The following is a 15,412-nucleotide window of genomic DNA, read 5'->3' on the forward strand; positions in this document are numbered from 1 at the left end:
GACTTCCTTATTTTTTACGGCAGCATTTCTTAACTGTCATGTTCCAAATTTCCAGAAACAGAAGCATAATTCATAAGTTAAAATTGCTTGTATCATGAATTGAAAATCAGTTTGAGAAGTACTAGCTTATTTTTCCCAGGATATAAACAGTGCTGATCAAAAATTAATCTGGTAGATGTCTCATTGTAGTAAACCCCACCCACAGGTTTAGTTGCAAAGATAGCATTTCATGATGCTCCAAATTTATTCTGTAAATTGATTAAACAAGTGTAGTATTTGGGAACCCACGAGGAGAAATATTTATATATAATCCTTTATAGAATGTAATTTTGCAAGTTTGAATCCTTCCATAAAAATTTTTTTAACCCAGTGGGTTATATCTGTTACTGTTTATTCATCCATTCATTAAGATTATTATTTGAATGGCAATTTGATATCCACTTTTGTTTACCCCACAGATCTGCAGCATTGTATGTTTTGTGTCTATCTGTACTTATGTTTGGAAGCATGAGATAAACAACGCTTCATTATTGTGCTATGCCAGGGGTTCCCAACCTGGGATTCACGGCCCCCTTGGTTAATGGCATAAAAATGGTTGGGACCCCATGTGCTATGCTTTTTACCCATTAAAATTGCTGCACGTTTTAGAAACTAGCTTGGTTTACGAACAATAGCAGTAAATTATTTTGATAATGACCACTTTGCTGCATGTATAATACAAATTCTAGGCAAGCAGGAGAAGGAAACCAGAGATTCATGAGCCAGCACTCATTGGAGGATCAGTGGTGGAGAGGGTCAGTAACTTCAAGTTCCTGGTTGTCACTATCTCAGGACCTGTCCTGGATCCATCATGGAATTATTATTGCAAAGAAAGCATGACAGCACCTCTAACTTCCTTGGGAGTCTGCAGAGATTAGGCTTGTTATCAAAAACCTTGGCAAACTTCTTTAGTTGTGTGGTGGAAAGTGTTCTTTACAGGAGAACACCAAAGCCTTTGGGTGGAAAATCCTACAAAATGGAGTGGATTTGGCCCAGTACTTCATGGGTAAAGCCCTCACAACTGTTGAGCACATCTGCATGAAATATTGCCGTAGAAAAGCAGCATCCATTATCAATGGTCCTCAGTGCCCAGGCCATGCTCTTTTCTCAAGGCTGCCATCAGGTAGAAGGTACAAGGACTCAGGACTCACACCAGCAGGTTCAAGAACAGTTACTACCCCTCAACCATCAGGCTCTGGAACAAAAGGGATAACCATTCTCATTCTATTTCTGGTGTTCCCACAAACTATTGTCTCACTTTAAGGATTCTTTATCTTGTTACTTCATGCTCTCATTATTTATTGCTATTTATTTATATTTGCATAGTTTGCTGTTCATTGGTTCTGATTAGTTACTGTTCTACAGATTTGCTGGTATGCCAGCAGGAAAAGGAGACTCGGAGTTGCATGTGTTGACGTGTATGTATTCTGATAATAAGTTTGAACTTTATTCCTCCATGACAAGGACTTCAACAGTCCTAATTGGTTACATGCCTGTAACTTGTATAACATGGAAAGTAGGACCAGGATTGGACCACTCAGCCTTTCATCCCTGCTGTCCCATTCAATGTGACATTGATCGGTCATCTATTTCAGTACCTTGTTCCATTTTCTCTCCATTGCGTCATAACTTTAGCCACAAGCAACGTACTTGTGCCCTTCCTAAATACACGAGGCTCTGCAGATGCTGGAAACCCAGGGCAATACACACAAAATGCTGGAGGAGCTCAGCAGGTCAGACAGCCTTTATTTACGGGAATGACCAGTCAGCATTTCTGGCCCAATGAAAGGTCTCGGCCTGAAACATCAGCTGTTTATTCCCTTCCATAGATACTGCTGAGTTCCCCCAGTGTTTTGAATTCTTGAATATGTTTAAGGACTGGCTTCCTCCATTGTCAGTAATAGTCAATTTCAGGGGACAGTGGAGGCCAGGTCATTAAATATATATTCATCAATTCTTGAGTGAAGAGATTTTCCTGATTTTCCCTTTTCCTGTACCTTGAGGCTGTGACCTCTGATTCAGGACCGTCTCACCATTGGGAACATACTTCCCGGTTTCTAGTCCATTTTGTCTTGATTGAATTATGTAGGAATATTGGCATTGTTACGAATGTACCACAGCTCTGAGGGGCCGAAGGGTGCGGGGTAGCCCCCTCCTTTGTGAGAATAGCAAGATCACTATTGAGTCAGTTCGGGAGACCCAGGAAATGAGAGAAAGACATGCAGAATCCACAAAGAGTTGGAATGTGTCCTGTCCTCCAAAAGGCGGACCCATTGATACCGGCTATTGTCTCTTGGAGACGGACTTGTGTATTGCATCCTGTACGATGCATCGAAACCCCAAGCAATGAACCGAGGGGGAGGTTGGTGGAGGGATTGTATCATCTCAACCTAATTGACATCTGAGACCCTGTGAGTCAGGATAAAAGAGGGTCTGTGGGAACAGCCCCTCAGACGCACCAGAAGAAACGCTAGCGATCCCGTAATAGCAAAAGCCGGTGGGAAGGCCACGTGCGTCCGTTTCCATTTGCCCCGGAATCGGTGTGCCTTGACCATGGAAGAACGGTTTTTAGCTAACAACGGGGAAATCAACTCCCAACGCCTCTCGAAGGATTGACATCATAAAAGGACTGGGCAAGTTTTAACCCGTCTTTCTCTCAAACCAGAAAGCTGCAGCTTGAATGAACTAAAGTGACTTTTATATTTCCATCGGACCATACATTATCCCCTAGACAACGATAGAGCTAATTTCTTATTGATTATTATTATACCCGCGCGTTTAGATTTAGTATTGATGACGTATATTATCTGTATGTTTGCATTGATACTATTTTGTGTATTTTTATCAATAAATACTGTTAAAAATAGTACCATCAGACTTCAATGGACCTCTCTATCTTTGCTGGTAAGTGACCCAGTTACGGGGTACGTAACAGCATAAACAACCCAACCTTTCTCTGTATCATTAGTAAATCTTAATTGTACTTCCTCGATGGTGAGAACTTTTCTTCAGATAATAGGGACTGTGAAACAGACTACAAACTATCAGGTGGACTTGATATCTCACTAAGGCTTTCTATGGCTGCAGTAAACTGTCTTTGCTTTTATACTCCAATCTTCTGCAATGAAAGCCCCCTGACTGCTTGCTACACCTGAACACCTTGTTTGCAGTGACTTGTGTATAAAGACATCCAGGTTCGTTGCACCTTCCATATCCCTATTCTATAACCTTGTGTGCAGGGCTCTACCCTGTTTCTTCAAAACTTATTCAAAGTGATATATATCATTCAGTATCTCAGAAATCTCATTAGTGTTCAAATGAAACTTTAAGGAATGGCAGTGAATCTGATTTGAATTTACAATCTTTAGGTCAATTTTTGTATTAAAAATGCAGTAGGATTCACCAATCGTTATCAAGGACAACATGCAGCTGTACACCCTCTCTACAAAGTTGTGATTACAGCAACATCACAGAGTTGTTAACAGATAAACTGATTGATGCCTGTTGGAGCTTTCAATTTCAGTTCCAACATAAAGTCTGTACAGCAAACCAGCTTCTCATCCTGTTTCTAGCTAAAAAAAATTTACCCCAGAGAGCATTGCCACCCTATGTTATTACTTTCCAGTACCGAAATCCAAATGTGAAATGCTGAATCAAGATTCCTAGATTATTGCAACCACTAGGAAATCTAACACCAAGTACAATTTCTCCAGTCTTCTGTCAGCAGCTGCCAGAGTGAAATTTATAACTTGCATTTGTTGAATGTTGTGACAACGTTTAACTGTATGATAGATAATGCCCCATCTGTTTTGCTTTAAATTAGTGATTTTTGATGCGTGTTTAAAATATTTTCTTCCCATTGAAAAATGTTTTGCATAACATTTTTGAACTATATCACAATGACTGAATAACTTGTTTGGACATGCATGTCGGAATCAGAATCAGGTTTAATATCACTGAAGTCATGAAATTTTCTTTTTTACACATATACACCCCCCCCCCCCAAACAGGAGTGCCTTATAATGGTTTGATATCTGAGGCAGATATATATTTTGAAATAAACATATTCTTTTATACTACTTAATTAAGTTTTTATAAGTACTGTTTACTCTTCATTTTTGTTGGCTTGGAAATCAACCCAACATTCAATCATTGCACTTGCCATCTGAGTATATTTGAAATATGAGGTGATCCATACCTCACTATTTTCCCTTTTTTGCCTCATTTATTTTACTTTTAATATATTTCTTACTGTAATTTATATGTATTTTATATGTCTTTATGTATTGCACTGTACTGCTGCCACAAAACAACACATTTCATGGCAAATGTTAGTGATAATAAATCTGATTCTGATTAAAGGAAAGCACTGCTTTCAGATGTTTTTTTTGCCAAGTGAATGTGATTCCTATTGCACTCACAAATATAGGAAGTATCTCTCTTGCTCTCATTTTTTAATAAAAGGCTTTTCAAACTTTGGTGCTATTGCTTGTCATCTTCTCACAAGGCACATTGAGTGACTTTCTCCTCTGGAGACATTGTAAATGCAAGTTATTGATGCATTTAAGGGCCAAGATGACTCCTAGAATTGATCATTCATCTTTAGAAGTGTAACCTATTTCTGTTTACCAGGACTCAACTTCTGCTCTGGCGCATTATTTTGAGTTTCACTTTGGCTTTGCTATAAATAGCTATCAGTTTGTATTTAGCAAATCTATGTGTGTAAAAGATGTATTGTGAATGACACCTTTCAGTTTGTTGTAATAAACATACAAAACAAAACCAGAAAATGCTGCAAATACTTAACAGTTGGCATCTGTGGCAAAGAAACAGTTAACATTGCATTAGAACTAGGAAAAGTTCAAAATTAATGTCAAGTTGTGGAGAGGCTAGAGTGGGAGAGATGGATAACAAGATCAACGAAAATGCTTAATAGTCTAGAGACAAAGAGAAAGAAATGACAGCTGTGGGTATCCGGCCTTTTAGTTTACATCAGTTCAAGCTGGTTTTGAAGGGAGGTTATCAACCTGTGAAGAGATTCTCTTTTTCTTTCACCACAGATGCTGCTAAACCTGAAACATATTTCCAGCATTTATTTTGTTAGCAAAGGCTTGTTAATGTGATCATTCTGGAGCTAATGTAAATAGAAATGGGATGAATGACAATCCAGGAAAGAGGAGAGGGATATAAAAACAACAAAGCTTGAATTGTAACACTCAAAACTGCTGCTGCTGGAATTGTGAAATAAATGCTGGAAATGTTTTTCGGGTTGGGTAGCACCTGTGGAGAGAGAAAAACAGAATTAACATCAAGGTTGGTAACCTCCCTTCAAATCCATGTAAACTGAAAGGCTGGTTACTTGAAATTATTAAACTCTGTTGGGTCAGGTGGGCTGTAATGTGCTAGTTAGAAGATGAGATGTTGTTCCTCAAACTCTGGGCTTCGTTGAAATTATGTAAGAGGATAACAACAGAGGTCTGAGTGGAAATGAGATGGAGAATTAAAGTAATGACCAACTAAAAACTCAGTTTCTTTCGTAGACAGGACAGAGCAGTGTGATAAAATAACTATTCAAACTGCATGTGTTTTCTCCACTGCAAAGGGGACCACATTGTGAGCATTAAAGAACACTAAACTGAAAGAAAACCAAGACGATCTCTGATTCAACTGAAAGCAGAATGTAGGCCCCGAGTTAGTTGGGGGTGGGGGAAGAAGAGATAGAGGATGTTGCCTGGGCATTGGTGAAGATAGAGGCGAAAGGAGCTGTTATTTAAGAATGTTAAATGTCTAGTAGTTGAAAATGGTGGAAATTAGAGAGATCTTTTGGTTGTTGAGACATATGGTGGAAGATGAGGACCACTTTGATGGAAAGGGATACCACAATTAAGGGGAAACAGCCACTTTGGATCAACCAGTGTGGAAATCGGCCATAATCCACCCCCTGAGCTGGAGTTCAAGGAAAAGGAAAGAGTCAGAGATGGACAAAATGTCAGTGTACAAGGGTGGAAATTAAAACTAAGATGAAGTACAGAACTAGTAGCGACCTTCTGTAATATACTTGCAGAAAAAGGTAAGGGAGCTGCTGAAGTAGGCCTAAAACGAGGACGACTTCACTTATCCTACAAAGCAGCCGGGATAGACGGATGGATGTGAGTATCAGTAGCTATACCTATGATCAGAATCCGGTTAAATATCACTGGCATACGTTGTGAAATTTGCTAACTTTTGTGACAGCAGTACAATGCAATACATAATAAATATTTTAAAAAAACTGAATTGCAGTAAGTACCTGTGTATATTAAGTAATTGAAATAAGTAGTGCAAAATCAGATTTTTAAAAAAGTAGTTGTGTGGTGGTCATGGGTTCAATGTCCATGTAGAAATCGGATGGCAGAGGGAAGAAGGTGTTCCTGAATCGCTGAATGATTTTGAGAAAGTGAGTGAAATTAATAAATATTAATTAATGAATGTGAGACTAAGTTTAGTGAGGTAAGGAAGAGGGGGCATAGGCTGAGACCGATTGGGTCTCTGTTCATGAACATACCATGCCTATAGGTGTCTATAAACCTTGATGATCGGAATCAGATTACAATCAGAAAGTGATGCTTCAAATAGGCCAAGGGAAAGGTTTCAGATCTTTTGCATGAAATGGATATGATACTCTCTTCTTGTATTGCTTCAGTCTTTTTGGTGAAGTGATTCTTCAGTGCTGTTAGATAAGGAGTCCTCGGCCTTCTATTGACCATCGGTGAAGAAATGGCAGTGTATTTATTTCTACATTAGTTTTGTTGGAAGGGAATTTAGATTTGAGATGTTCTAATGTGGCATGTTTGATGAGGTCTTAGTACATTGCAGGAGTGCATTTTGCAGATTTTTCACTTGGTGGTTATAGTGGTGAAGAGAACATATTTCAGGTAATGAATGGGACACTAGCTACAAAGCAGATTTAGCTGGATTTGTGCTCGAGCTTTTTGGGTAACGTTAGGGCTACACTCATTAGACTGTTGAACTCACTTAAATGTAGAGAATCACCATAGAGGAGTATCACAGATTTTCCAAAATACGTGTGTCCTACAAGTTCGTTTATTCAAGCCATTAATTTGAACAAGTAATTGCATGAGAGTAGTTTTGCTACCAGTAGGAATGCCAGTATTCACTCATTCTGGAAGATTACAGAGAAATTTGGGTGGGAATGAGGCAAGTGGCCACCTGCTAAAAGTTGCAGACTTGTTTGTATGTCAACAGAAATTTTAAATTGACTTTTCAAATGAATGGAGGAAAAATATTGCAGTGTAAGTAACTGAGGAAAAGATGATACCCTTTGATCGGAGATGAGGAATGAACCTACAGTACTTCAGATGCAAATACAAAAAATAGATATTGATAATACAAAAGTTTCTAAACAAGAATTTGGAAAAGGAAGTCAGTTGAATATTGAGCAAATTAGTGTTGCAGATATTTGAGGTTTTATATCTTCATGTTTCTCTTGTAAGCACTAGTCTTGTCTTCATTCATACATACTGTATATGTTCATTTCCAGCAAGGCATAGGGAAATATTCATCTTTTTTACCCCTAATTTACTTGGGTGTGGGAATAGCCTTTAGTTCTGGCAATTGTGTCAGTTCTGTAACAGACATGCTTCATGTGTCAGTAATAATTACAACAGTTGCTGATGGTAACTTGTATTTTGCTTGTGGATCACATGATTGATCAGGGTTTGTGTACAGATATTAAAATTTCAGTTCCTGTATTTATTGGTTTCTTAATTCATGAAGTAAAAAGTCATTTACTCTTGATGTCTGTCTTTGGCATCTTTACTGGTTTGTTATACCTGACCAGTCTTTCCTATTCCTGCACTATGCACTCTTGAAGCATCCACTCCTATTCAGTCAGCTTTTTCTTTTGTTAGTTTTGGATTTAATAATTGAAAATGGTTATAGAATATTAGAAAATGTAATGTATTTGCAAGTTGTATAAATGCAACATTCATATTTGTGAGGCCTAGTTCATATTAAAATTTTCAAATCACTTTCCTGCAATTTTCTTTATAACCTGTCCCACTTCATGCAGCTTTACTATTTGTGGCAACAGGTATAAAGAATTGTATTGTACATAAACAATGGAAGTAAATAATATGTACTCTTACATTTGCTGCGTTGGCTGCCAGTTACAAATTGAAAGTACAGCTGATGTGTGTTGCTACTTCATGCAGAGCTGTTTTCTGGAAGTATTTGCAAAATATTGAGATCTTGGTTACTGTTTTTAATCAATGATCTGATAAAGTGAGTTATCTGAGGATTTACTTTTTCTTTCCATAGAGCTACTTCAAATTGCAGGTATTAGTCCACATGGCAATGCCCTTGGAGCTTCCATGCAGCAACAGGCAAGCCAGTCAGTTCCACAAGAGAAACGAGGTGGCGAAGTGCTCGATTCGGCTCACGATGATATTAAGTTGGAGAAAAGCAACATTCTGTTGCTTGGTCCCACCGGATCAGGTCAGTTGAACAAAACAGGTTGATCTTGTGAGTTTTATTATACCTATACTCTGCAATCCTGTTTTAATTTAGCAAACATTATGAAAATTATATACGATTTGAGTTTTTAATCACCAGAGCAACCAGATGGCAAAGAAAAGGGTGAAGTTTACCTGAAGTATTGATTCTGCATTGGAGTAATTCAATATTGCTGACTGTTTTTGCATATTGATTTTTAAAGGATATAATGTATTTACCTTGACACCCTGTGAATGGAATCATTAAAGATAATTAAGAGAAGCTGAGCTGCTATGCTGGAAGGCTGAAAAATAACACAAAAATTATGTGAAATACACAGAGTGAGTTGGAACGTGGAACAGTCAATTTTCAGATTGAACAACAGCAATAAGATTTCTATTGCTGAAAATCATTATCGTGTTTTAGGTATAAACTTTCTCATGCAATGTTTTTGAAAAGCTGCAAACTTTTTAGAATTGCAATGCTAAGCATTATATTTATTTTAATATTTAGAATTAAAATTTTGCTGTGAAGATGGGAGATATGCAAGGTACCAAACACTTGTCTTATTTTTTTTAGGCAAGACCTTGTTAGCCCAGACTCTTGCCCGATGCTTAGAGGTTCCATTTGCCATTTGTGACTGTACTACCCTGACGCAAGCTGGATATGTGGGTGAAGATATTGAATCAGTTGTTGCTAAGCTCTTGCAGGATGCCAATTATAATGTGGACAAAGCACAGCAAGGTAAGGTTTGTGGGTATTAACTGTAACCATAAACTTTGTCCCAATTATTGAATTTATGGGTCTTGCAATGTTGTCTTGGCTACTTTTAATTATGTATTTGGACATCAAATTATATGGCCATAATTATGTTCTCGCAGTATGTGTTGCAATTGTTGACATATATTTAATTTGTTAATTTAGTAATGATTATTCTTTATTACCATCATGCTTTTCACAGATTATATGGGGCGTTTCATTCTTTAATAGACATATGTAAATCAATGGCCTATATTTGGCATTCTGGATAAATTATAAAGCATGCTGTGCAAACATTTTGGTCATTGTGGAGTGGATTTGCCCCCTTTTGATGTACATTGCTGTTCCATATTGCTGGGAAGTCCCAAGTGGCTGGTAATGATAATTCCATTGAATTGGATGCCAAGTTGTATAGAAGAGTTTTCAGGATTCAATTACATAAAGAGGTTGAAGATGGTATAACATATAGAAAGGTAGTTACACCCAAGGTGCAGGGCACAGGAAACTGGGTGGCAGTCAGGAAGGGGAATTGGGCAAAGGAGCCAGTGCAGAGTACCCCGTGGCCATCCCCCTCAACAACAAGTGTATCACCAGATACTGCTGGGGGTGACTTAACAGAGGAAAGTCACAGTGGTCGGCTCACTGACACAATCTGCCTCTGTGACTCAGACAGAAAGGGGGGAAGAAAAGGCACACTGTGGTGACAGGGAATTCATTAGGGGAATGGACAGGACATTCTGTGGGTGAGAGCAATATTCCCGGATGGATAGTGACTTGGGGCATGCTCTGTTGGCAAGGGAAGCTTGGCAACATTTGTGGACTGCCCAGTGCAATCCCACTAATTTGATGTAAATTGTGTATTTCACTGTTTTGAAGTACATAAGACAGATAAAGTTACTGTTTAATCTTCCACTTTAAAAATTAATCTTGGAGGGAGAAGTTGCTTTAATATGTTACACAGTAATTGTGTACTACATGCTTTAAAAGCTTGCACATAGATAATCATATCTTCAAGATATTTTCTGGTAAGTGTATATCATAACTGACATTCAGTTCAAAGGTTTCTGGAGATTATGCCTAGATTTTGTAAAACAAGTTCCCTGAGACATAAAGAACTCCATGCATTTTATTCAGCTGTGCATATTCCACAAGCAGCCGTTGCTTTATGATGCAATGACTGCAAACACTAATAGTTTTGACATCATCAGTATGCCACCAGTGTTTTGTTATTGGCATTGTTGTAGCTTTTGTCTTTCATGTTGATAACTTTTCCATTAAGATGATCATGTCTAGAAATACACTGTACTTTAAAAAAAAAACTACTTGTAAAGCAAAGCCAAAGGCAATGTTTAGAGTCGTTAACCACCACCCCCGCCCTCTATTCTTTTTATCTGAGCAGGTGCTTGAGCTAGGAGCCTACACTAATTGTTCATCAATCATGTCAATAAAGTTATTTACTTTTTATTAATGAAAATCAAAAGAACAACAGATGTTTGAAATACAAAATAAACCGTGAAAATGGGCAAGTCAGGCAGCACCTATGGAAAGAGAAAGAGTTAAGTTGCACTTCTTCAGGAGAAGGTGAAATAGTCAAGTTCACTATTTGGTATCTCAATTTATTCCACAACTATCACGAATCGTGTGCTGCTTATTCAATTGTGTGCAGTTTGGTTGTCTGAATAAAATGAATTTATTTGCAGGAATTGTATTCTTGGACGAAGTCGATAAAATTGGTAGTGTTCCAGGGATCCATCAGCTGCGTGATGTGGGCGGTGAAGGCGTTCAACAGGTCAGTTCTAAGGAATTTCAATTAAATAATTAGTGGTAAGATGTTCTTAGATAAACACTGCTCGGTCATCATCATCATGTGTGCCGTGTCATGTGATGTAGATGATCATTGTTCCAGAGAAGACAATGGCAAAACAGTTCTGTGGAAAAATTTGCCAAGAACAATCATGGCCTCATAACTATGATTGTTCTTGGCAAATTTTTCCTCTGAAGTGTTTTGCCATTTCCTTCACTGGGCAGTGTCTTTACAAGACAGATGACCCCAACCATTCTCAATATTCTTCAGAGGTTGTCTGCCTGGCATCAGTGGTAGCATAACCAGGACGTCATATGCACCAGCTGCTCATACCACCATCCTCTACCTGCTTCCTTGGTCTCATGGGATCCTGATCGAGGAGTAAATAGTTGCTACACCTTGCCTAAGGGTGACCTGCAGGCTAGCAGAGGGAAGGAGTGCCTTACACCTCTTTTGGTAGAGTCATATTCCACCCCACCACCTAACCATTCAGTATGCTCATGATAAAAATAATTTACTGATTTTGGTTTTGGAGTTGGTTATTCTTTGCAGAACTGATGGAAATATGCATAGACACTGATTAGAATAGAAAGATAGGATATGATGAGAAATTGGGTTTTGTTAAGCTTCCTGTACAAATTAGAAATCAGCCGCTTGGCCCATCAACATGTAATGGAATTATCTTTGCATTCTCATTTACCTCCTGTCATTTGTCCTGCTTATTTTTTTAATCAAGAGTCTGTGTCATAAAGTAACTTAAAGACTGTGCTTCCAATGTCCTTTGAGGAAGAGAATTTGTAAGATTCATTACAGCAGAAGATGCCTGCAGTCCTGCAAGAGCTGGCAGATCTATTCTGTCGTCTCCTAGATATGGCTTGTACTCAGGTCATCTGTTCATAAGTTGGAGATGGGTGAGATCATTGCAGTTGATGGATTTTCAGAAGGCTTTTCCCAAGAATCTTGCTAAAACTGGATCTGTATCATTGACAAAGAGACTGCAGACAGTCCGTATTGGCAGCAGCATCTCGGGTTCCATCATGCTGAGCACCTGTGTCTCTGGGCTCCGTGCTCAGCCCGCTGCTGTTTGCACTGCTAACACATGTCTGTGCTACTGAATCCAGTTCTAAACACATGAAGTTCATTGACAACACAACAGTGTGACCTCATCAGCAGCAATGATAAAAGAGCAAACGGGAGGAAGTAGAGCAGCTTGTGGATTGGTGCTCAACACAACAATCTAAGTCTCGGCATCTAAAGAGATGATTGTTGACTACAGGAAGGTTCAGGCTGACAACTCCCTGTTGCACATCAGCAGCTTCTCTGCAGAGAGAGTCAGAAATACCAAGTTCCCAGGCATGCACATCACTGACAATGTCACCTGGTCCCTCAACACCCTCTTAGCCAAGGGAGAACTGTGGCACCTTCTGTTTGAGGAGACTGAGGCAAATGGAGCTTTTCTCCCCTCCCCTCCTCCCCCCATTCTCAACATTCTACTGGAGCACTATTGAGGAGTCCTGACCAGCTACATCACTGACTGATGTGGAAATTGCAATGTATCAGAATTGCAAGACACTGCAATGGAAAGTGAGGACTGCTGAAAACATCAGGGTCAAGCTTCCCCCTCTCCCCATTCAGGACATGTATCAGAAGTGCTACACACACAGTACCTCCAACATTGCCAAAGACCCTTCCCATCTTTCCCCCAATCTCTTTGTCCTTCTAGCATTAGGTAGAAGGAACCACAGTATAAGAATCAGAGCTGTCAGGCTGGGAAACAGTTTCTTCCCCAGACTATTAGACTTAACACCTGCTGCCACCCACCACACATGTCCCCTCTGTCTGAATGCTCGATGCCCTTCCCCACCCAACACCCTGCCCCCCCCCCCCCCCCCGGACACACTCTCATCCCGCACCGGTCACTTTTCATCTTTTATTGCTGCTGTTTCACATATTCGTACTACTTTGTGTTTTGTTGTAGTTGTGCCAGTAACATTATAAAGTTTTAGATAAGCAACACCTTGCATATCATATCAGCCTGAGAATTTTCAGGCATGGCACTCAGGGACTTGTGCTAATATTTTCTTCTGACTGCATGTGGTGGATCGTAACTATATGTGTTTTGCATTGTGGCCTAGAGGAACAATGTTTCGTTATGTATACATCTGTATGGTTGAATGACAGTAAACGAACTTATATTGAAAACCATAGGATATTGTTTTAAGACTGAACAAAAGAACTGGAATGGCCATAATATTCTTGGGCAGCTAAGATTAAAAGGCTGGTGTTCAAAGAGGGTGATGCAAGACTTCTGCTGGGAGACTTTTAGAAAACAAAAGAAATAGGCTGCTAAATCCACACGTGAAATAAAGAATGGCCGCACACTTTAGAGCTACCTATAAGGTTTCATGGGCGACTAACATCATAGTTGTGGTTACACGGCACTGTGAGCTGAAGGGCCGGTTCTTGTGCGGTAGTGTTCTGCATATGTTTTAATGCTTTGTATGTAGTTTCTGAGAAGAATCTGGTGCAGATTAATTAGTAACCTTAAAGGAATGAATGAAAAAGAGATAGAAGGAAAGATAAATTTCTGGATTGTGGGCACAGGTTGGTGGTAGATTGCTCTTTCAAAGAGCAGTGAGTGCTTTAGGGCCAAAATTTGGACTGGAGGCTTTTTGACTACATTAATGTCCCATTTCTTTAAATTAATGGCACAGCAATTGTGGAAGCATTCCTGAAATTTCCAATTTGTATGTTTTGAATAGTGATGTATATTTTAATTTAAAGAAGAATTTCTTTCTCTTGTCTGACTTAGGGGCTGCTGAAGTTACTTGAGGGGACAATTGTAAATGTTCCAGAAAAAAATTCCAGAAAGCTACGTGGAGAAACAGTTCAGGTGGATACAACTAATATTTTATTTGTGGCATCTGGTGCTTTTAATGGTCTGGATAGGATTATCAGCAGGAGGAAAAACGAAAAGGTAAGGGTCCTGGGTTTCTGGGTTGTTCTTCATGCACATTGACTTTGAAAAGTAGTTAATATTGAATTAATTAGTTCTTTTGATGGCAGTCACCGAGAATTGTTACTGTGTTTTACCCCTTAATTACTTTTCAGTACAAATTCAGGCTGGAGTTTAGTTTCAAGTGACAATCTCTCTACAGCCATGGACAACCAACATCAGGAGCTAACTTGCTCTTAACTTTGTTACAGCCAAACTCAATCTTGACCTTGCATTGAAACCTCATTGTGCATTTGTAAATCGTTAATATTGGATGTTGACATTATGGGAGATGATTAGAGACCTTAGTTGAAGACAACTCCTCACTGGCAAGATAACAAAGCATTTAATAGTTATTTTTATAAAAATCAGTACTTTTTTGGGAGCTAATTGAAATAGTTTTAAAGTATTCACTAATAGTAATAATAATAGGCATCCATTAGTCTTGTGAGACCATGGATTTCCACCTTGGAAGGTTTCCAGGGCGCAGGCCTGGGCAGGATTGTATAGGAGACCGGCAGTTGCCCAAGCTGCAAGTCTTCCCCTCTCCATGCCACCGATGTTGTCCAAGGGAAGGGCACTAGGACCCGTGCAGCTTGGCACCGGTGTCGTCGCAGAGCAATGTGTTGTTGAGTGCCTTGCTCAAGGACACAAACACGCTGCCTCAGCTGAGGCTCGAACCAGTGACCTTCAGATCACTAGACTGATGCCTTATCCACTAGGCCACGTGCCAACACGAAGTATTCACTACTGTTGGCATATTTGTGTAAAGAACTGTTGTGATTTATAAAACTAATCTTTCCTTCTGTCCCGTCTCAACAGTACCTTGGATTTGGCACACCCTCAAATCTTGGCAAAGGGCGAAGAGCTGCAGCAGCAGCAGATTTAGCAAATATGAGTGGTGACAACAATACAGTACAGGAATTGGAAGAGAAAGATAGATTACTTCGCCACGTCGAGGCCCGGGACCTGATAGAATTTGGAATGATACCTGAATTTGTAGGGCGACTGCCTGTGATAGTTCCACTGCATAGTCTAAATGAGGACACATTGGTGCGGATTTTAACAGAACCTCGAAATGCTGTCATCCCACAATACCAGGCGTTGTTTAGTATGGATAAGGTGCGAATTAGACTCTTATTCTCAGCTGTTCTTTTTTTAATTGCAAGGAACGAAGAGATTTATTTTGATAATTCTTTTAATAAATATTGGTAATTTTGTATGTATGTAGTTATTTGCATAGGATATGAAATGTGAGAGGGGAATATCATAAAGCGTCTCGTCCCATGTTCCATTTATAAAACTAACCAATTGTTCTCCCT

At 39.2% G+C, this 15,412-nt stretch overlaps 1 protein-coding gene and 1 long non-coding RNA gene across 4 annotated transcripts in view; one reads left to right on the forward strand and one right to left on the reverse strand.

The window, feature by feature from the left end:
- The window catches only part of clpxa (caseinolytic mitochondrial matrix peptidase chaperone subunit Xa), a 48,896-nt gene that overhangs the window by 24,930 nt on the left and 8,554 nt on the right, over window positions 1-15,412 (forward strand). For both annotated transcript variants that reach the window (XM_059952820.1, XM_059952821.1), the window contains 5 exons: window positions 8,359-8,535; window positions 9,112-9,276; window positions 10,992-11,080; window positions 13,908-14,072; window positions 14,913-15,212. In XM_059952820.1, the coding sequence (XP_059808803.1) occupies window positions 8,359-8,535; window positions 9,112-9,276; window positions 10,992-11,080; window positions 13,908-14,072; window positions 14,913-15,212 (896 nt within the window). The remainder of the gene's footprint in view (window positions 1-8,358; window positions 8,536-9,111; window positions 9,277-10,991; window positions 11,081-13,907; window positions 14,073-14,912; window positions 15,213-15,412) is intronic.
- The window catches only part of LOC132382537 (uncharacterized), a 79,091-nt gene that overhangs the window by 12,667 nt on the left and 51,012 nt on the right, over window positions 1-15,412 (reverse strand). The gene's annotated exons all lie outside the window — the stretch shown is intronic.

Source organism: Hypanus sabinus, chromosome 28 (genome assembly GCF_030144855.1).
Source record: "Hypanus sabinus isolate sHypSab1 chromosome 28, sHypSab1.hap1, whole genome shotgun sequence".
Classification (NCBI taxonomy): Eukaryota; Metazoa; Chordata; class Chondrichthyes; order Myliobatiformes; family Dasyatidae; genus Hypanus; species Hypanus sabinus.